We start from the raw sequence: 22733 nt of genomic DNA on the forward strand, positions 1-22733 counted from the left end.
GGCATATGCAAAGAAAAATAAATAAATAAATAAATAAATAGATAAACAAACAAACAAACAAACCTGTAGCTACTTGCTGTTCAATTTCTAATCAAAGACACATCTGAGAGAATTGGGGGAGCGGGGAACAGGGGAGAGTTGAAAGGACATATGCCTTCCTCTAGTCTAGAGAATCAAGATTTTATCTTTGAACTAATTCAGACTCCCATAAAATCATGCTGTTGGATTACACTGATTTTCTCTTTCCCAGCCCTGAGAGGAACAGCAGTTGGGTTTAAAGCCATCAGTGAATATGCTATGAGAAATGACTAGAAACAGCCCAAAACTGCGTTTACCATAGGGATGGTTCTCACCATTGCCACTCACGGGCTCCCTGTGAAGCCCCAGAGGATAAATTCTTTAGACCAAAGTACTGAGGCATTGTGTGCTTTTGAAAATTATTACTAATGCTAACCACGTGACTATTGTGTCTCTTCTCTTTGCTTTAACTACTAGGATGCACAGAATTAAATTTTAGTATAACTTTAATTACTGTATTTTAATTTTACCTTTAGCCTTAATACAGGTCTGGGAGGGCTCTCTCTCTCTCTCTCTCTCTCTCTCTCTCTCTGTGTGTGTGTTTAAGGTCCCTTTTTAGAATTTTGGAAGCTTCCACGTGAAAGGCTGAGTCATTGTATCCCTGACTCATTTGGCACGTGAAGTCATTTAGCATAGATTTGGGCAAAGGAGGCTGGACTATGGGCTGGGCTCACCTAAGTAGAGGAGAACTGGTTACACCTTGCTGTAAGCAGGCCAGTCTTTTGCACTTCATGTCAGTCGTTGGCTAAAGCCTTCCCCCAGGTGGGGCATGAGGGAAGGCAATGAGGTGGCCTGTTCAGCAGCAGGAGCTGCCGTGACCATGAGCAGCCAGCATTCTGCAGCCAGGGAATGGGTGAATCGGTCTCGTAAAGGATCTGGGCTAAGGACCAAGAGCATCCGCCACAGTCCCATGAATGGTTTCCATACTCCATCCATCTGGTCAACCATAGTTAACTTCATTAGTATTATTAGCAGTACTTATTGAGTACTCCTTATTGCCAGGAACTTTGCTAAGCACGCACCTACATCATTTCACTTAGTCCTCACAAGCATCCTGCAAATCATTCCATGGTAGCTCTAGTTTTACTATGAGAAGACTAAGCCTGAAGAGGTTGAATGACTTGCCAACAGACATAGCTTACAAGATCCTAGGTCTATCTGATTTCAGAGCCGTCGTCTTTAGCCACTGTAATATACTGTGTTTCACGTAACCATATGTATTTGGTTAGATATGTAACAGTCATGTTTTGCTTTTGATCTTGATCTTGTGAAATTAAATCAACATTGGATCACATGGAAAGTGGCTCCCACTCACTCACAAGGAACTCTTCATCATTCCTCATTTTAAAAACTGTGAAGAGACTCAACCATCTCTAAAATATGAGAGTCTTGTATTATAATACCTCATGCAATTAATACCACAACATATAAAGGATAGCAATCCTATGATAATATATAACATGCTTTAATATCATTGCTGGCACAGAGAAAGCTTTTAAATCCGTGGGTTCAGATGTTATGTATGTCAGTCCCAAAGATGAAATCTTCTTAAGTTAAACATTAGTTCTTGGCCGGGCACGGTGGCTTAAGCCTGTAATCCCAGCACTTTGGGAGGCCGAGATGGGCGGATCACGAGGTCAGGAGATCGAGACCATCCTGGCTAACACGGTGAAACCCCGTCCCTACTAAAAAATACAAAAAAAAAAAAAAAAAAAACTAGCCGGGCGAGGTGGGGGGGCCCTGTAGTCCCAGCTACTAGGGAGGCTGAGGCAGGAGAATGGCATAAACCTGGGAGGCAGAGCTTGCAGTGAGCTGAGATCCGGCCACTGCACTACAGCCTGGGCGACAGAGCGAGACTTCTTTCAAAAAAAAAAAAAAATTAGTTCTTATGAAAATGGTATCTGAGATGTGTGCCCTTGAAATACAAAATTGTGAATTTCAATACATGCTCATAAAACACAAACATATACTCTTTGAAATAAATATATCTATTGATGATCTATTGATGACCACAACTTGAAGTCAGCAAATATATTAGTTATGGGAAATATAATCAAAATATACACATAAGGTTTTCTACTCAGATATAATTATTAACTCCTATCAACTCTCTTCATGTCATTAGTGATAGGAATGCATGATCGTATTCTAATAGACATGCACAGACTCTGTCAGTGCCCCAGCTTATGGAAACCCAGTTTACATTTGTCACTTCCTAATAACTGATTCCCAAAACAACGCTCATAGGGAACTTCTTTTCTTCCCACCTCCTTCCCCTCTACATTGACTGGAAACCGCCACCCTTTGCCCCATTCATCACATCAGCCCAGTGCTAAGCAACAATGATGTTTGGTGACAGGGCACCAGCACAAAAGAGAAAAGTGGAGGAAAATGAGAAAAAAATATGAAAAAGATGAGAAAAAACAGAATGTGTGAAGGATAATCCAAAATTTCATAGCATATGGCCGCCACTCTCAGGCTGCTGGTAGCATCTCCATAGTAGCCACAAGGAAGGAGAATAACCCCATTTCATCTCACCTTCCTCACTCTACCACGCTCATTTCTCCTGAGGTTCATTATCCTCTCTGCACCTCCTTTGCCACCTCCAGAATGCCTTCCTTCTTTTCGTCTTCCCAGTCCTCCATTCTTGCCCTATTTTTGCGTCTTCTTTGGGGGTTTTGGGGACAAGGTCTCACTCTGTTATCCAGGCTGGAGTGGTGCAATCATAGCTTACTGCAGCCTTGAACTCCTGTCCTTGAGCAATCCTGTCACCTTAACCTCCTGAGTAGCTGGGACCACAGGCATGAGCCACCACACCCAGACTCTTTTGCATCACTGACCCTGCCTCTGGAAACCATTTTCTCATCTCACATCCATGTTACACCAGTTTCTGCTTAGCCTCTTCTCTGAATCAAGGCCACTACCATTACAACCCGAAGTGAACATTGCTACCACCACTGCTCAGCACATGAAGGCACTCTTGGCTCCATTGCCAGGAGGAGGCAGATATCATCTTCCAAATAGAAATTCTAAACCAAACATCTAGAGAAACATTCCTATACACAGTGGGTAGGTTCTATTTTCCTATCAATATCATTAATCTTCAACTGAATTTGGGAATTAACCTTGGAACTTGACTAAGAATGATGATATTTTTTCTACACGGAAATGATTGCAGATTTCACAAAAACTCACTTATTAACCAGCTCTAGACATAATTCTTTCTTGAGTTGGAGCTTCCTTATGTGAAATACAAATCTTCTGAGCCTTCCTTTCCCCCTGGTACTCTTATCTCTTCCTGTATGTCCCCAAATAAAACTCAGTTTACCACTCAACCTAACCATCCAAACTTTCCCACATGATCCCTGCAACTCGTGATCTCACATCAGCAAAATATCTATAATCCTTAAATTCTCCTCTGAATGGTTCCTTTAACTTCTTTTCTAATCAAAGCCTAGCGCTGTTTTGTTTTGTTTTTGTGGAGTCTCACTCTGTTGCCCAGGCCGGAGTGCAGTGGTGCGATCTTGGCTCACTGCAACCTCTGCCTTCTGGGTTCAAGTGATTCTCCTGCCTCAGCCTTGCGAGTAGCTGGGATTACAGGAGCCCATCACCATGCCTGGTTAATTTTTGTATTTTTAGTAGAGATGGGGTTTCACCATGCTGGCCAGGCTGGTCTTGAACTCCTGACTTCAAAGGTCTGCCCGCCTCGCCCTCCTAAAGTGCTGGTATCACAGGCGTGAGCCACCACACCCGGCCAAAACCTGGCTATCTTCTGAGAGTACTGCTTTCCTAGCCACTCTTTCTAATGGGAGCCAGTGTGTATCTTCTTCCCCAACATACTTTATATTATTGGAGGCAAGCAGCTTCTCTGTTTTCTCTTTATTGCCATTCTCAATCCCTTAAAACCCCAAGCACTTTAAAGGATATCTGCAGATGATACCATTTGCTGCCTCTTTATGTGGCAGTAATCCACTGTTTTGCTGGCAATGCCGCATTTTCACTGTCCATCATCCCATCGTGACCTTACTTCCCATTTTACTGAGCTTAGCTTCTATGGCCCATCCCTATAAACACTCTCCTCATATACCTGCCGCCTTTTGTTCTCTCTCTCCTTCCTCTGAATTTGCCTGATGGTACTAGTCCTGGTTAAACCTAACCCTCTTCCCTCTCTCCCCTGCCCCTGAGCAACTAAATGTGGGTAGAGAAAACCACACAGCCAAGCTGGCTATTATTCAGCTCCACTGAATTTCTGTTGTCAATGTGCCTTTCTACCCTCCACAGTAACTATTTCATTCCTCAGTCTTTTCAAATGCCTCCTTCTTCAGAGTCACCATCCTCACTCTCAGTTGATGGCCTTACTTTTTAATTCAATAGAAGCACTCAGAAGATAAACTCTTCATTTTGCTACCTCCAATCTATTCACTTATTTCCATTGCAACTTATATATTCTGTCTTCCCCCTACTATTGTTTCTGCCCCAATCCTAAAGTCTATTCCTCATTCCTTCTTGCCCACTCAAGGACTTTCCAGTGTGTCCGAACTTTAAAAACAACCAAACAAACCTTCCTTCAATGCTGCATCCTCCAGCTATAACCTTCTTTCTATTGCAAAAGTCCTAAGAAGCAGTGCCTATCCTCTTACTTCCACTTTCTTACATCTTAGTCTCTCCTGAGTAGTCTGCACTCAGGCTTTCATCCCCTCCGGTTCACGGAAGCAATGCCTGTTGAGGCCACAAGCAACCTTCATGCTGCCGATCCCATAGTCACCTCTCAGCTGCTCACCTCCCTTCCTTTGAAACACTATTTGCTTTCAAAATACCACACCTTTCCCCCTATTTCTGAGCATTCTTTTCCTTTGTCGGTTTTGCTTCTTCTATTCCAGGGCTCACTCTGAGGACCCATTGTCTTTCATTTTCATACACTCTCCATAAATGGTTTCACTCAACCCTATGGTTTTAAGTAACTCTGGACTAATGACTCCAAAATTTGCACCCATAGCTGCATTTAGCCAGTGGCCTACCAGACACTTCCTGTTTGAGATCCTATAGGTCTCTCAAGGTTAATTCCAAAACAGAGCTCATAACTTCTCTTCCCAACTCCCTAACTACTCCTCCTTGGTGTTCCCCACCTCAGCAAATTGCATAACCTTCCATTCAATTATTCAGGCTAAAAACCTAGCAGTCATCCTGAATGACTCACTTTTTCTCATACCAATGTTCAAGCCCTCAGGAAATTTTATTTGGCTATGCCTGCACAACAGATTTAAAACTCAACCATTTCTCACCACCTCCACCTTCATTCAAGCCACCACAGCTCTTACCCTGATGATTGCAGTGGTCTCCTGACAGTTCCCCTCTTCCACAGTGGCCCCCCTATAGTCTACTCTTTACACAGCCGCCAGCGTGATAGATTAGACTGTTTTTCACTTGCTCAAAACTCTCCAGTGACTTGCTATTGTCCTTATAACAAAATATAAAATCCTGCATCAGCCCACAAGGCACACTATGTTCTGGCCCTTGACCCCTTTCTGACCTCTGTCCAGTCACCCTAGCATTCTTGCTGTTTTTGAACTTACTGCCAGTCCAGCGACTTAATTCTTTCCCGCCCCTTTGCCTGAGAGGCTCATTCTGTAGATATATGCATGACTTGCAAAAGACGTCTGTGAGCAGGTGACTCTCCTACTTAAACTGGCCTCCCTTTATCATTCCTTGCTTTATCTTTTAATAGCATTCATCACTACTTCATATTATACGTTTGTTTATGCATTTATAAGGATACGGACTATGTCTATCTTGCATACCAAAGTATTTCCAGAGTCTAGAATACATAAAACACACAGTAGGTGCTAGGTGCTTGATATATATTTGTACAGGTAATAATTGTGTTGGGTGGACATTTCTGTGTGAGTACATGCACATACACACACCCCTATCTGTTCAGTCCTGTAGTGAAATTTGGTACCCATCTCTCAATGTTTAGTTACACATATATAAATAAAGGCAGACTTAGAGTTAAGGCTTCAAGTCCTCTAGATGATTATCATCTCAGGTGCTACACAGAGAATGTAATATATTATTTTGCTTCCATTTCTTGTTCTAACGTCAACACGTATATAAAATAAGATTCATTTTAATACTTTGGAGGCATTACCATGCTTCTCAGGCTCAACAGAGGGGACAAGCTAGTTAAGCAGCTTGGAGGACTCATGTCTCCCATTTCAGCACATACACCTGTGTATATGTCACAGCAACTGTGCTTCCCCCAGATACACATGCAGAACTTACATGGTATGTGTAGAACAAAACTAACTTTCCCAGTCAGGCTCTTTTTGTAGTGGCTGCTATTATTGAACAGAGAGAGAGCGGACTCTCCCCCCGATAGCGAGGCCGTGCACATGTGAGTGGAACTGATAATTTACAGACAATAACTTACTGTGTTTAAAGCATTAAAACACCAGTAACACCCCAGATATTTTTATCCTAACACTGTAATAAAAGCGAGTTTGGTAAATATAGTTGCTTTGATTCTTGTGGTTGATTTAGTTTTATCCTAACTCATTGCAAAAACAGAAAAAGGAAAGAGAAGGAAAGAGAAGGAAAGAGGAAAAACACTTGAGGCGGCACATTTATTTTTCCATTGACTCGTCGCCTGCGCTGTGGTAGGCATTCCCTCTACTTAATTCATCTGTTTGTTAAACCTGAGAACAGAGACGCCTTATAAAATACTACTATATGTGCAAATCAGCAAAAGAATCTCAGTTTTAAATGTCTCAAATACATTTTTACAGGCAAACACAGCACAAATTTTGTCAGTCGTTATGATCCTCGATTTAACAGCTGGATTCAACTTCCACCCATGCAAGAAAGGTAAGTGTTTATTTCTTGCACCTGAAATGTTTATGATGGCTTTACAGGGGGCATGGGTGCTAGGTGATTTTTCATGAGAAGGAATGTTAAACAAAGTCAATGAAAGACATATGAGGCAAAATACAAAACTTGGCCTAGCCAATTTACGTGACCTTCCTTGTTAATTCAATAGAGAAAACTAAGTCAATTATTTGTCCTAATGTAGGAAGAAAAAAAAATATGTGACTTGTCTTTCTTGATTATATTGATTGGTATTTTGCAAACAGAGCTAAAATTTCTCTGGCTATATCACTCTTTTTGGTGATAATATATTTAAACCCTAAAATTGAAATATAAAACACTATACTTGCAATGATGTGCATTTTGGTACAGACATTTCAATACTCAATATTAAATTATTTAATATTAAATTCAATATTCAATATTAAAATTCAATATTTAAATATTAGACATTTAGATAATTAGATATGAAATATTGAAATTTAACATTTCAAGAGTAAATTTTGTCTTGTTTGCATTTACCGCCCCAAATGTCTTTGAATCCATACATTCAAGAACAAGTCATTTGTTAGGTTTAAAAAAAAAATTAGTCTTCCAACGTGTCATCTCATTTTTTGCATACAGAGTAGTTAGTTATCTCAGCCAAGTCTCCTAGCTACCAAAGGACAAGATGGCTACTATATTTACATATATTTTGTCTCTCCTAGCTGTTCCTCAGGCATGACACCATGTCTTTATCTGCCTATGCAAATTCACAGCCTAGATTTTGAACACTTGGTTCTTTTCAAATAATATCTAGACATCCTCTTGAGCAAATTCTCCAGTGTGATAGACAGTAAGCTGCATCCTATTGCCTCTTCAGCATGCACTTTGGGAGGCCAAGGCGGGTGGATCATGAAGTCAGGAGTTCATGACCAACCTGGCCAAGATGGTGAAACCCCATCTCTACTAAAAAATACCAAAAAAAAAAAAAAAAAAAAAAAAATAGCTGGGCGCGATGGCAGGCACCTATAATCCCAGCTATTTGGGAGGCTGAGGCAGGAGAATCGCTTCAACTTGGAGGGCGGAGGTTGCAGTGAGCCTAGATTGCGCCACTACACTCCAGCGTGGGCAACAGAGTGAGACTCCGTCTCAAAAAAAAAAAGGAATCATCAGCATTCTTTCTCTTTTCTATTTCTTACATGACCTCTCACCTGAATATCTCTCTTTTTATAACATTCAAGTAGATTACCCTGAGATTAAATTGGATTCTTAATCCTAAATTCTAAGCTAAAAGAAAATTTTCATATAATATCATTTATTGAAAAATGTACTTATTGCAGCAAGACAGCATGAATCCATGCTCTAATGAAACACAAGACCTAACTTTTACTCTATATACAGGTAAATATATTAAAACTCCCTTAGAAGACTAAAGGCTATACAGTGAAAATGATGACGCGTAATACATGAAGGACCACAGACACTTTTAGGAATGTCTAGTTCAAAGGTACCTGAGGAAATAATTCTAAGTCAATTAATAGTTTGACAAACTTAATGAATCTGAAGCTTCCTGGTCTCTTTCTGCAGTGCACCCTGTTTTTCTCTTTTGGAGGTTATTTCCTGGTTGCTGTTATTACAGCTGCATCACTTTGCCCTTTAATCAAAACTATTCCAAAAAGTTTTACTTAAAAAACTACTATCAATACATGTTTGAAATGTCATCATCTCATCACCGCGGACCCCTTTGCTGGGGGCTGTACACCATGATAATTAACCTTCATGCCTTCGGCTTGGGAGGCATAACTCACGTCGTGGTCAATTATCCCACTGTAGAGCCCCTAAGGATGGGAAGTATTGCTGCAAAACCTAATTAGTAATTTTTTTGAAAATGTGTATTGTTTACTTGATAGTCTGTAATGACTTCCTCTGAGGCACTATGGCCTATCATGGCAGGGTCCTACTTAGACAATTTTTAGCAGCTCATTGACCTGATAAAAAGACCTGCCATGGTCTGTCGGCACCCGGCAGCCACCGTTGACAGGATGGACTGTTTAACGTTTCTTTCTAAGTCATTATGGTATATCATGTCACGTCCCTAGTAAAAGAAGTTTTTTTTTAGATTTAGAACAATCAACTCGATAGACCAAATAAAGAGCTCCTTACAGCGCTGAGTGGGAAAAGGCAGATCTCACAAATACCCCGTCAATCATGCAGCTCCATCTCTCCTATGGGCTGGTTGACCCAGGCAACAATCCATAACTTAAAATGAATTTTTTCTGTCGTTGCCAAGTTTCCATTCAAAATAGCAAGTACAATCAGTTACTAGTGTAGATTAATTGGTGATTTAAAAAAAAGAGGAAAAAGAATCTAGAAATATATGAGACACTCTTTAGATCAGAAAAGTTGCTTAAAACATTTAGTTAATTTTACATTGTGTAGATCATGAATGAAACCGGAAGTTCCCCACCTACCCCCTTCCCTTATGCTGCTACCAAACTGCTGAAAAATTATTATGCTGAGAAATCACCAAACCGATTGAGAATAATGAAAACACATTGTAAACCACCTCTGGGGTAACCTACCCTTACAGAGCTGTGCTTGCTATTTTGTATTTTGTATTTTGAATGGAAGCTTGGTAAAGATAGAAAAATTTCATTTTAAGTTATAGATTGTTGCCTGGGTCAACCAGCCCACAGGAGAGATGGAGCTGCAAGATTGACGGGGCATTTGTGAGATCTGCCTTTTCCCACTCAGTGCTGACAGATTGAGTCCCAGGATACCCTACCTAGCCAACCCTTCCAAAAGAATAGAGAAAAAGTGCAGAACACCTTCCCACTTTAGCAGGGAAATGGGCACATGGCCTTCAGATTCACTCAACCATGAGTCGGCTCATGAATTGCATACCTGCTGGCTATGAATTTACTGTCAGAAATGAATAGATGAAAATATAAATTTAAATGTAGTGCCGATGACTTGTTTTGCTCTCAGATTTAGAATTTAATTCTTCAGTAAAGAGAGGAAAAAATTAAAAACTTGGATCAGTAGAAATGTTTTGGTAACTTAATTTTTTTCAGTAAAAATTGACGTTTGAAGTGTTATTCTCATGGAGATCTTACCCCCTAGCTAATCTAAAAAAATAGAAGAAAAAGCAGTTTGGGAAGTGTTAAGAACGAAGACTGTATTTCACAGAGTAAATAAAAGACAAGAATTTCATGTGTCAAAAATGCGTCAATGTTTAAATATTTTGTTTCTAGTAATATTTTGTGTTACAAGAAACAATGGGAGGCAATATTCTTTTTAACATATCCATTGTTTTTAATCCAATGACAAAAGTCAAAACTTCAAGCTGGGTAAAGATATAGTAATCCAATCTCATGCTTTAGGATATAAACTGACAACTCTAAGGGCCAGAGAGAACTTGTAAAGATCTGTAAAATAAGCCAGGTTTAAAGTATATTTGTATGCATTATTATTAATCTTTTTAAAACTTATCTCACAAATACTGAAAATTGCTTCTGGCAGTGGGGGCAGGGGAGGCTGAAGGAGGGAGAGATGAACAATTTGAAATAGAAACAGTGTAATCCCACTAAAAAATCTTTAACAATCTTGAACTTACTTTCCTCTCAAAATAAAATAGCCTAAACCTTGTATGTTCTTCATGTGGCGAAGAGGGGCAGGGAGCATTGTCAAGAGAGACCTGGTATGGTAAGATTTTAGCCTAGAGCGAGTGTTCACAGTTGCTGGCAGACCATTAACAATCAGGTTTCTAAAATGCATTTCAGGAACTCTCGCTTTGGGCACGCAAGGGAATAAGTCAAAGATTCAGAATCTTTACTGTTGGAATTTCTACCTAAAAATGCACTTTTCATCAGGAAGTGAAACCTGCTGATTTTTTCCCATTTAGATCCTAACAGTGACACTGTGTGGATAAAGCTAGGAGTACACACGGAGTGTCACATGAAGAACGCCTTGGCTAGAAAATAAAGCAGGTTCTGACAGGCTGACCAGGTGTCACGGTGAGGAAGGAACCAGATCATAACAAGTGAAAAAACTGAATTTTAGACAAGAAAATGAGTTCACCAAAGAGAGATCTTCCTCTTATTCTCCAATATCTAAACTCAGTTAAATAGAAGGTTTTCATACTAATTGGCATCTTTTCTTCTAAACTAATGCTGCACAGAACTCACCATGACCAGCTTACAACCCACATAGTCCCAATTCTTTAAAGATGGCCCATTAGTGAAAAAGAAAATGTACTGCTTCAGAGGCTCCTAGTATAGAATCACATGGAAGAAGTATACCGAACTACCTTAGTGTCAATGGTGGAAAAAAAATATGTGTTACTTTAGGACGGATTTTTGTAGACATGTGTCAGTTTTTTCAATGAAACACTTAAACTTGAAAAGGTAAACGTACTAGTAGAATAACTTTGACCTATCATATTCAGTGAGAAAGTAACTGAAGTCTGGTTGAGGAAATAAAAGGAAGCAGTAGTTTATCTGTATGCACTTAATTTTGCAACTGCTTTGAAATCTTATTTATATTTAGATGAGTTTTCAGTCCCTCATACCAGAAAAATCTCAATTTTTTTAAGATTAGAAATCCCTTTGATGATCACATTTAAAAGCTGCCTCTGGCCAGGCGCGGTAGCTCACGCCTGTAATCCCAGCACTTTGGGAGGCCGAGATGGGTGGATCACAAGGTCAGGAGATTGAGACCATCCTGGCTAACACGGTGAAACCCCGTCTCTACTAAAAATACAAAAAATTAGCCAGGCGTGGTGGCGGGCGCCTGTAGTTCCAGCTACTCGGGAGGCTGAGGCAGGAGAATGGCCTGAACCCGGGAGGCGGAGCTTGCAGTGAGGCAAGATCACGCCACTGCACTCCAGCCTGGGCTACAAAGCCAGACTCTGTCTCAAAAAAAAAAAAAAAAAAAGCTTCCTCCAAAAAATGCACATGTGCAAAAACATCTATCTACAGCATTTTATTACAATTTCAGAGCCTCACAAACCCCACAGAAGACATGGACCCAGTTAAGTCTTTACTTTATGAAACCTGACTCATCTTCTCTTTATTTTATTCCTACTTTTCTCCCTACCACTCTTTTCATTATTGCTGTTCTTCATCATCTTTCTGAATTATCCAAGGCACATATTTCCTTCAAATATATCAAGAAAATCTAGAAAAAAACAAACATAGCTAAAATACTGCTCTAAAATTATCAATGATGTCTATTAGGATAATTTCAGGACTATTAAAAAATGAATACATTACCATCCATAACAAATATCATGCCTGTATGGTAACAAATCATCTGAACGAATATTAAAGAATTTAGTTGTCACTTAAACGTTATTCGGAAACGTTTACATGCAAACATGTTGATGGTCAATTTTTAAAAACCTTTTATCCAGGTAATATTAACTGACAGTTCCTGAACATGAACACAATGCTGGACACTATGACAAGCACTTATATGTATTTGCCAATAGCCCTGTGAGAAAGAGACCATTATCATCCCCATGTTCCAGATGAGAACCTGAGGCTGAGAGGGGTTGGGTGACATGTCAAAGGCCACACACCTAATCCATCATCTAGCCAGGCAGTCTTACTCAAGAAGCCAAATCGTTAATCACCATGCTACACACTACCTCCTAAATGTTTTGGTACTTCATAAACATAACCTGGAAAATCTCCAAGCAACATGTTTACTTGATAAAAACCTGTAGCACTCCTTGTCTTGCAATCAACATTCCACAAGAATCTTGGCATCTATTTTAATAGAGATCATTAATTCATTAAATATAAACTACATTATCTGAGGGACATGGCACTTAACAGTTATACTTATTCAATATTGGATCACATTTTCCTTGTGAAGTATATTATTCCAGTAGTATCAATGAAAAAAAGAGGCAAACAGTCAAAGGCTTGCTTAAAGTTTCAAACTAGTCATCCTAACTCCCAATTTTTGACTGCTATTTGACCGTTATTCTCCCTGAGCTTCCATATTTTATTACTTGCCAAGTTTTACATTTTCTTCCTTTAAAATATCTTTTGCGTCACCCCTTTCCATTTCTTCTGCTACAGCTCTAATTCAGGTCCTCAGTATCTTCAAATCTCACTCCTAAATTATGGCATATCTTAGGATTGTTCTGTCTACAGTCCTTCCAACACAGCTTGTATCTTTTGCTTTGATGGCATAATGGGATAATATAGTCAATAGCCTCTCTTAAAAAGGGACCTAAAATATCTTATAGCCTTTTAAGAATCAACATAAAAAGCTACTTAGATGAAATTCCCGTAACTGATTATATAAGTGCAAAATTTGAACATTATATGAAGTTCACAAAAGTTAATCTATTTGTAGTAGTACTAAGGGTAAAAAAAAGTGATAATTGAAGAAAAATTTTGATGATGTAGTTCTCTTATAAATTGGGAACAATGACCCTTGAAGGACCATAAAGAAAGTGAATGTCAAGATAATTTATTATTGTTACATTATCCACTTCATTTTTCACTTTGTCTTACAGAGCTACGATATCCTTACAAGGTACCGAATATCCCAAATATTAATGAACACTTAATAGTGTATAAAAAGCAAGATAAAAAGGGCTGAAACAAAGAGTTGGTGAATTTCTCCTCTACTATTACTTTAATATCAAGAATATTAACCAGAAAGGGCAATACATATGATTACTGTAGAAGGTCTCAGACTTACAAGGTATATGTGTAATTTGTAAAGATTTGCAACCCTTTCTGAAGCAGAATGCACCCCTTTTCCTGACTAACTGGGTGGTGCTTACCTTATTTCAAAAGGTAACATTTCACAGCTCCTTTTGTGATTTACTGTGGGTTGTTTTCATTGTAGAAGAGCCAGTTTCTATGCATGTCGGTTGGACAAACATTTATACGTTATTGGTGGAAGGAATGAAACTGGCTACTTGTCCAGCGTGGAGTGCTATAACCTAGAAACAAATGAATGGCGCTATGTCTCCTCTTTGCCACAGCCTCTGGCGGCTCATGCAGGAGCAGTGCACAATGGGAAAATATACATTTCAGGCAAGTAATTCCTCCACTTTTTGTTACAAAGTTCAGTTCCAAAGCACTCTCTTGACTTGTATGTCTATGTTTATTTCACAGGGGGTGTACACAATGGAGAATATGTCCCATGGTTATATTGCTATGACCCAGTAATGGATGTCTGGGCTCGAAAACAAGATATGAACACAAAACGCGCAATTCACACTTTGGCTGTAATGAATGATCGCTTATATGCAATTGGAGGAAATCATTTGAAAGGTCTTTTTTTGGTGTTTTGTTTTTTAGTCACAATAACATTTGCATCTCATATTTCTTGCTAAGGGGGTTTCTCCTTAGATAATGATAGTTAACCAAGTAAAAAACATGTTGATCTAATAAAATCTACTCTGTGTAAATTGGCAGTACCCTTGAGCAAGCATTTATTTTGGCTTTTCTGCAGATAGGATTATTTTTTAGTTACCATACACATAAAAGAAATGAATAATGATGTCTACAGAAAATAAGAAACAGGAGCATTAATAACTGAAGAGCACAAACAATTTGTTGTAACAATGAATTCACTGAAATAAATTATTTCTTATCACCAAAGTGGTAGTAATGAATTTTTTCCAGAAAATTGTTTTTGCAGTAATCATAAAGAACTTTAGTCATAAGTGCACAAAGCTAACGTGATTTTTTAAAAGGTAATATTTATCAGATTTTTGTGTCTAAATTTAGAATTTTTAAAGAATTGAATAGCAAACTACTTATGATTATCAAATTCTGTTGCTTTTTTCAACAAAAATCTTAAAGCATAGCATTTTCAGAGATATGTTTCGGCACCTTTCCTGCCCCAAATATGTATGTGACTGCAACTTTTTGTAGTGTATGTGTACATATATAACATTATGTGCATGCATGTAACACTGAATGTGACAGGAAAACAGAGAGACTTATGATATCGAGAACATTATTGAACTGCTTTGGGCCTCAGTTTCCTCATCTGAAGATGAAGAAACTGCTCTATGATCTCTAAAATCTCCTTCAGCTCTGCTAGTCTATGATCCCTGAAATTGAGCTAAATGGGAAACAGGCTATCTAAGTATGGTAGATAACACACATGTGTGCATTTACTTTTTAATAGTATATACATCTTTTTAGATGGTTTAGACCTAGATGTTTTTTCTATTTTCCTAATACATGTTTACCTGTAAGTGTAATAAAGTCTGAACAGGTGTAATTTTTACATAGATACTTCCAAGTTCGTGTTCATTCAGTCAAGTTCATGTTCAGAAATGCCAATAGCCTAGAGCATGTCTGCTGCTCAGCTTAAGTGCTCTCTCCAGTGGGAAAATATTTTATTTACTACTGTAACTCTTCCCTTTTTATTCTTTATCTCTTTCAATGGTGCTCTTTCATTTCGAGTCACACACCATTCCTTTATGTCACATGTTTTATATTAACTTTGTATCCTTTTATGTTAAAATGTGATTTCTTTTCATTCTTCTGCACAAGATATTGTCTAAATGCTCTAGGATCTTCTAACATTTAAGGTTGGGTTTGGACAGAAAGACTCAGGTAATGACAATCTAAATGAGAAATAGTACACACACATCAAAACTGGGTTAGCTCAAGGAGGCATCCTGGTGAGGAGAGGATATAGACATTGCATCTAAGCCCACGTTTGATTTTAGTTATGCACTTTCTAGTTGTGCGGTCTCACTCAAGACACTTAACCTCATATCTGTAGAGGAGGGATAATTAATCTTGCCTTGATGGTTTCTATGAGGATTACGGTCCCCATGTATAACACTGGCACAGAGAAGGCATATATATCTTCAAATGACGCCTCTAAGGTCAGAACCTGGAATTTGCCCAAGTACCCATTCTAAGTGTATATGCTTCAAAAATCATCATTAATAATCTTAATGGTAAAGGAAAGGAATATACTCTAGAGTTGCAGTGAGTACATTGTTCTGTTGTTCCACCATCTATGTGATTTATTTTCTGTAGGAAGTTAGTAACCAAAATAACCTGTCTACCTCTTCAAGACCAAAATTTCTCCACTTTTTGATTCATCTTCTCAATTATTTTAAAGAATCCAGTACGTTGGTTACTTTAAAATACACACTGTGATTGTCAGCTAGCAAATATCCATAGCCTGCATTTAACTACAGGAAAAATAAATAAATAAAAACATTAAAGGTTTGATCTGCTTGGTGAGTATGAAGCTCCCACTAAGTGTTTCTCACCCTTTAAATTAAAGGCAGGGCTCCAGTAGAGTCCAGGAAACTTAAGTTGTTCTCAGTGACCTAGGTACTGCCCCAGACACTGAGAACCCTATCAGAAGAGGTAGGAGAAGCTCTTCAGTGAAAGGTACTCAGCCTCCTACTCTAAACCTTGATTATTGGTAAATATTAGAAACCATTTACATCATCAGAGTTGTTTATAAACATAGTCAAATTGTGAAAAAGGTAAAAGATGCTGAACAACATATTTTTAATTTATCAAAACATTCTGAGAGAGTTAAATATTCATTTGAGAAAAAGCAATACAATTTAGTATGCAAGAGTTTGAGTTCTGAAGCCTCTCCTGGATTCAAATCTCAACCTGTCTACTTACTGACTTGTGACTTACTCAAGCAATTGACTTTCTCTGTCCCCCAGTTCCCTTATCTATAAAATGAAAGTAAGGACAGGGACTATCTCATAGAATGATGGAAGGGATTAAATGAGTTCATTTAAATAAAGTCCTTAGAAAAGAAAACTAGCATATTGTAAGTGCCCTGTAAAATGCTTGCTTAAACTATTATTTTAAACCTTTTAAAATAAGGTTTTAATAAACCATTTTAATAAGATCTATCCACATATAATCAACCTTTACTAATGACATCTGCTCAGGTATTCTTGCTTTGAAGTAATCTAAAACAACTAGAGTTTCTTTGGGGTTTTTTAGGTCTTTCTGACATTTCTCCCAATCTCAGTGAATTTATGCTTTTGTAATTTCAAAACCATAATTATCTATTTTGACTTGAGACCTGTTTTTAAAAGAAGGCCTGGCCTCGAATTGGGACCCTGAGCATTTATTATTTTGTTGTTCCACTTTGTTCTGTCACTTAGGTTTCTCCCACCTTGATGTAATGCTTGTGGAATGCTATGACCCGAAAGGTGACCAGTGGAATATACTCCAAACTCCCATTTTGGAGGGCCGAAGTGGCCCTGGCTGTGCAGTACTTGATGACAGCATTTACCTTGTGGGAGGCTACAGCTGGAGTATGGTATGTGTCCACATTTACTGCATGCTCCTTTATTTTGTTGGTGCTTACTTTTTCTGTATCCTTCCAAATGTGTTATCTTCCACACATGTACCTTTTAAGAGTATCATACTTACACACAGGCAGTCAGTTGCTTTAGGTAGTAAAATAGGATCAGTCTGGTGGCTGTTGAACTGGCTTGCTGGCTGATCAACAGCATGACAAGGTGCGGCAGGTCTCTTTCTCTCCTATCTCTATGATCTTGTGATTCTGGCTTCCCAACTAAAAGTCAAACTGAGGTGATTTTACAAATGGTCTGCAGTTCATTAAGAGGGTCTGAAAGGTTTCTGACTGGTAAGGCATGAAAAATGGAAATTCATTCTCCAATATTCATGAAGTCTATTTAGGATGCGTGATTTGCCATTGATTTTTCCCCTTATTTTCCCTCTTTATCATGAAATTTTCTAAACATACACAAAAATCGAGATTAGAATGGGCCCTCATTAACCCATCATTCAGCTTCAACATCCATCAACATTTTGCCACACTTCATCTATCCCCTCTTTTAAAATCTCTGGCTCAGGCAATATGAAGTAGATCCCAGATGTCCTATCATTTCACCCTAAATGCTTCAGTATTTACCTTTTAAAAATCGTTAACTTACATAAATACACTCATTCTCCAAAAAATTAACAATAATTCATTTATAACTTTTTATATTCAGATATTTGCCACTGACTTAAAAAAAAAGATGTAGTTTTCAAATTGACATATCCAAATCAGGATCCAACAAATCTTTCTTATATTTCATCATTATTTATCTTATATGTCTTGCAATCTAGAACATTACCCAGCCTCTTTTTGTTTCATGCCATTGACTTTTTGACAAGAGGGTCAGTTATACAGAATACCTTACATTCTGAAATTGGTTAATGACTTCCTTGTGGAGTCATTTGAAATAGTCCTCCGTCTGCATATTTTCTAGAGACTGGAAGTCAGAGATAAGGGCATAATTAAATTCAGCTTTTTCCTTTTTTTATTTCCTTTGTTAACTTCTTTCTTCTTTTTTAGCAAGAACACCTGAGAAGGTGGCTTTGTAGTTCAAATTATAGTACATCAGGAGACACATCGGGTCTAGCAGATTACATATTCACTTTTAAAATGATGAATATTTGTCTATTTTCCTAATTACCTGTGTTAGTTTTATAAGATTAATTTGGTGGTTTTAATAATATTATTTAGTTTTATTTCTTTTGCCTCTAACAGATTGTGACATAATGTTTTGGGGAGCTTTAAAACATTATTAGTTATATGTAGGCAAATAGGCATTGACATATATAACTAGATATTCATATGTGCACTTGTTTGCTTTGCTTGTACATATTGTTAGCTGCAAGATATATACATTTGGAAGTAGACATTGGGGCATTTTCAGAAAAATAATTATTAGGTTGGTTGGCATTTTTGTTTGTTTCCTGTGATAAACACAAAGCTGCCTTGGTTTGGGGAGGGAAGTGTTACACAAGCACTAGCCTCTAAAGTTGACAAAGAAAACAAGATTAAGGACATTTTATTTCTCATGTGGCCTCTTGAAAATAAATAAATCAATATATGAGAAAGCTGACAAAAGCTGACAAACTTTCATTTCCAGTTTACTTTAAACTGGTTTTCAATCCTAGCTCTGATTCTTCACAGTAGCAAAATAAAAATGGAGAAGTGAGACAACAATCTGAAATATCATTGTCTTAACTATTTGAATGTTTAAAGTAAATTTGTTCTTTTTTTAAAACTTAAACCAGCTGGATAACTTCTATGTTTAGTATATTATTTTTATTTATTTATTTATCTATCTATTTATTTATTTAAGCCAGGATCTTACTCTGTTGCCTAGGCTGGAGTACAGTGGCATGATCAGAGCTCACTGTAACCACAATCCGCCTGTCCTAGCCTCCCAAGCAGCTGGGACTACAGATGTGTACTATCAGGCCCAATTTGTTTTTATCTTTTTTGGTGTGTGTGTAGAGATGAGGTCTTGCTATATTGCCCAGACTGGTCTCAAACCCCTGGGCTCAAGTGATCCTCTCGCCCTCCCTACCAAAGCTCTGTAATTACAGGCATGAGCCACTGCACCCAGCCGATTTAGGATTTGTTGAGCATCCAGGATCCTCTAGGTATTTGACTTTTATTATTAGTCACACACACAAAATTTTTTTTGAAATGTTGTCAATCTTAACTTTTACCTTGGAATAGAACAGTTTAAAATCCATTGCTTTCATTTCGAATTATTTAGCAAGAATGGAGAACAGATATTTTCTTTTCAATATGTTAATAAATGTGATCAGTAACATTGCCACTGCACTTCTCCGACTTCCTTCTCTAAATGCTCCCTCCTCTGTCATTACAGGGGGCCTACAAGTCATCTACAATATGCTATTGTCCAGAGAAAGGAACCTGGACAGAACTCGAAGGAGATGTAGCAGAACCGTTGGCAGGCCCTGCCTGTGTGACAGTTATTCTGCCCTCTTGTGTGCCATACAACAAATAACACCAGGAAACTCTGGAATGAACGGTATCACATTCTAGGAAGCAATGGCAGGTGGCATCACTATTATAATAGGAACAAAGCATTCTAATGGTACAACTGCCAAAACCCACCCCTGGTTTCTGATGATTTATAAGTAACTACAAAAGGAAGAGACCTGTTCTTGAACATATACCGTGTCTGTAACCCAGATCGCACCAAACTTCCTGTGGTGACAGACTCTTCCATTTCAGACTGGTTTTAACTTATCCCAGCTTTACAAAAACTCTTCATGTGAATCTTAACTTTCAAAAGGAGAAAGACAAAATAGAGAAGACTGGCCCCAGAGAGACCTGAGATCAGTATTGTGCATTGTAGTCTACCTGCATGTGATCTATGTTGACATTTCGGGGATACTGTGTTCAAGAATGATTCCAAATTTGAGCCAGCAAAATACATTGCATTACAGAAATTGCCACTTGATTCTGTATTCTTAACCTGTGGCTACTTCACAGACTCCATTGGCAACACTGTTATTGAAAATCATATAAGATTAAAGAGAGGCATTTTCATTTCTTTACAACTTCATTTCATACACCTTCTGCCCTTATAGCACCTCTTGGGATCAGAAAAGAGAAACATGTTGGCTCTTGTAATAAATGCTTTCTACCCTATAGGTTCTAAGCTAGATAGTGTCATCACTTCTGTGTCCTCAATTTTATCTGAAAGATTAAAACACAACACATTATGTCACTATTCAGTTCATGGAGGTTTGTGCTTTTCCCTAACATGTTATTGACTTCAAAAGACAGGATTGACAAATTCAGTCACGTACTATTTTAGAGATTCTGTTATATGATATGTCTGACCCAAATTTAATCCATAATAAAAAAAATGGGAGATTGTTTTCAGGAATTCAGGGATGAAAAGAAAGAATAATTTCTGTTAAGTACAATTCCAGTTGTCTTTCTGTTTCTAAAACACAGAACTTACAAGAGCCACAGGAGCCAATTATAGCACCTGACAAAATACTTCTCCTCTTCCTCACCTTTGGGTAGCTCTAGACACTTGACTTACGATCGTTATTCCCCCAATTCATCATATTTTGTTTGTTATCACCGGAGATGCTTGAACTCATTTAAGCGAGCAATTGCTAGTTGTCTTGAGGAGCATGAGGAATTCAGGAGCAGAAGGTCAGGATAGCATGAGATAAGTCTCAGTGTGGCCAACCAAAAGGACAAAACTGACAGGAATGCACATTCGATTTTCAAGCCCTTCAGAGCTTGAACAACAACTTTAGGAGTAAATAAAAGCCTAAAATACTTTTTAACCATCCAGAGATGGCGTTGAATCCTTCAATAAATGTGTCATTCAAAACAATAATTAAGGAAATCCCACAGATGAAAAATGCCTTGGTGATAAGCTTTCATGGCAGAGCATGTCAAGATAAATGGGTATACTGGAATCCAATGCCGTTTCTACAGTAAAGTGCAATCTTCATTGTTTTTGTATTTATTTGTATGTTCAGATCCAAAGGATCCGTTGTAAAAATATATATATAAATATATGTATATCCAGTGCAATCAACTTTCATTTCTTTTTCCTTGAAAACATATGAGTATATAGAAAGAAAAGTTACAGTACTCTGTGGGAAAATCTCAGCTGACATCATGAATAGAACGAGGTCTGTTTCAGAACCTTTTGTTGTCAACTGTCACTGTTTCTTCCAAAAGTCACAGTTTATACAAGAACATTTGCTTTCCTTAGACTTGTTCTGCATTTTATTTTTTATTTCTCGCCAAAATAAATAAAAGCATTTATGAGAACTATAAGTAAAGCTTTCTGTATTTCAGAAAGACATAAGTTACTAGAAAGTGAAAAGTGAATAAATAAGTCACAGAGAATGTAAATTTTGTACAGTATTAGAATGTGTAAATGAAGCTTGCTTGGAAGGGGAAAACTTTAAATAAAAACTTTATGTACTAATTCAACTGTCTCTCATATCCTACTTACATAGCATATGTATAAATCTCTACATTAAACTGTTTAAAGGTTTGTGATATGTAAATGCCTAAATATTTTCATTCTGAAGCTATGATTTACAAGTGTATTTGGCTTTCTCACAATATGTAAATGTATACAGTATGGACAGTGCTAAAATTATGGAATAGGTCTGGAAAATGTTGTGAGTTAAAAATCATATGGAATCTGATGTTTTCACTACAAGGGTGTTATAATAAGACATAACTTACCTGAGATCAAATAACTAAATATTTATACACATTATTAGAAGCACCATATGTGTTAAAAAATACCTGCACCCTTTTTAAAGAATAATGAATCACACATTTTATTAAATCAATTATCAAATACATAGTATTTAATTTTATTCTCTTTTAAAGATCTGATGAAGTAATTGTACAGGGCAATTAAAGGGGCTGTGGGAGACATAGGGGGAACTAAGGCTTGTAGGTGAGGGTAGTAGTTGGGCAACCTTCCAGGCAAAGAGCTATGTAAGATCAGGAGCTAGGCTCGGAAGCCTGTAAGCTGGGGGGAATTTACTTTAATGCTTCCCAGCCAAATCTATCATTAGTGATGACTAAACTCAGAATTAAAGGATCTTTTGATCCTCCCTAGTATTCCACAAGAAAGAGTAATGGAGTTTCTTTCTCCTTCCATTGGATCTTCTCCTCCACATACTAGAGTAGCACACTGAAAGAAGAACCTTCTCCTGAGCCAATGGCTAGTTGCTGAAGTGCTTCTCCAAATCCCCTGAAATACCCAAGGCTCCAGTGCTGACTAAATATCATGAGATGTTAAGAAGACATGCTTATCTTTTTCCTAATCTCAAGAAACCACCTTGGTGTCCCTCGCTAGACGGTACTTTCATGTTTTATATTTAGTTAGTTAATACTTGAAAGAATTTTGGGTAAAGTGGAAATATACTGAGGGGGCAAAAAAAAGATATATTTTCTGAGAATACGTCTTAAAACTGGCTAAAACTACAGAGCAG

At 37.9% G+C, this 22733-nt stretch overlaps 1 protein-coding gene across 1 annotated transcript in view; it reads left to right on the plus strand.

Moving 5' to 3' along the window:
* Positions 1 to 21706, plus strand: part of KLHL14 (kelch like family member 14) — a 98703-nt gene extending 76997 nt beyond the window's left edge. The window contains exons 4-8 of the mRNA XM_023207734.1: positions 6864 to 6942; positions 13795 to 13985; positions 14067 to 14225; positions 17066 to 17223; positions 19604 to 21706. Of these exons, the coding sequence (XP_023063502.1) occupies positions 6864 to 6942; positions 13795 to 13985; positions 14067 to 14225; positions 17066 to 17223; positions 19604 to 19744 (728 nt within the window). The 3' untranslated portion in view covers positions 19745 to 21706. The remainder of the gene's footprint in view (positions 1 to 6863; positions 6943 to 13794; positions 13986 to 14066; positions 14226 to 17065; positions 17224 to 19603) is intronic.
* Positions 21707 to 22733: the final 1027 nt, after the last annotated feature.

This window comes from Piliocolobus tephrosceles, chromosome 18, assembly GCF_002776525.5.
Source record: "Piliocolobus tephrosceles isolate RC106 chromosome 18, ASM277652v3, whole genome shotgun sequence".
Classification (NCBI taxonomy): Eukaryota; Metazoa; Chordata; class Mammalia; order Primates; family Cercopithecidae; genus Piliocolobus; species Piliocolobus tephrosceles.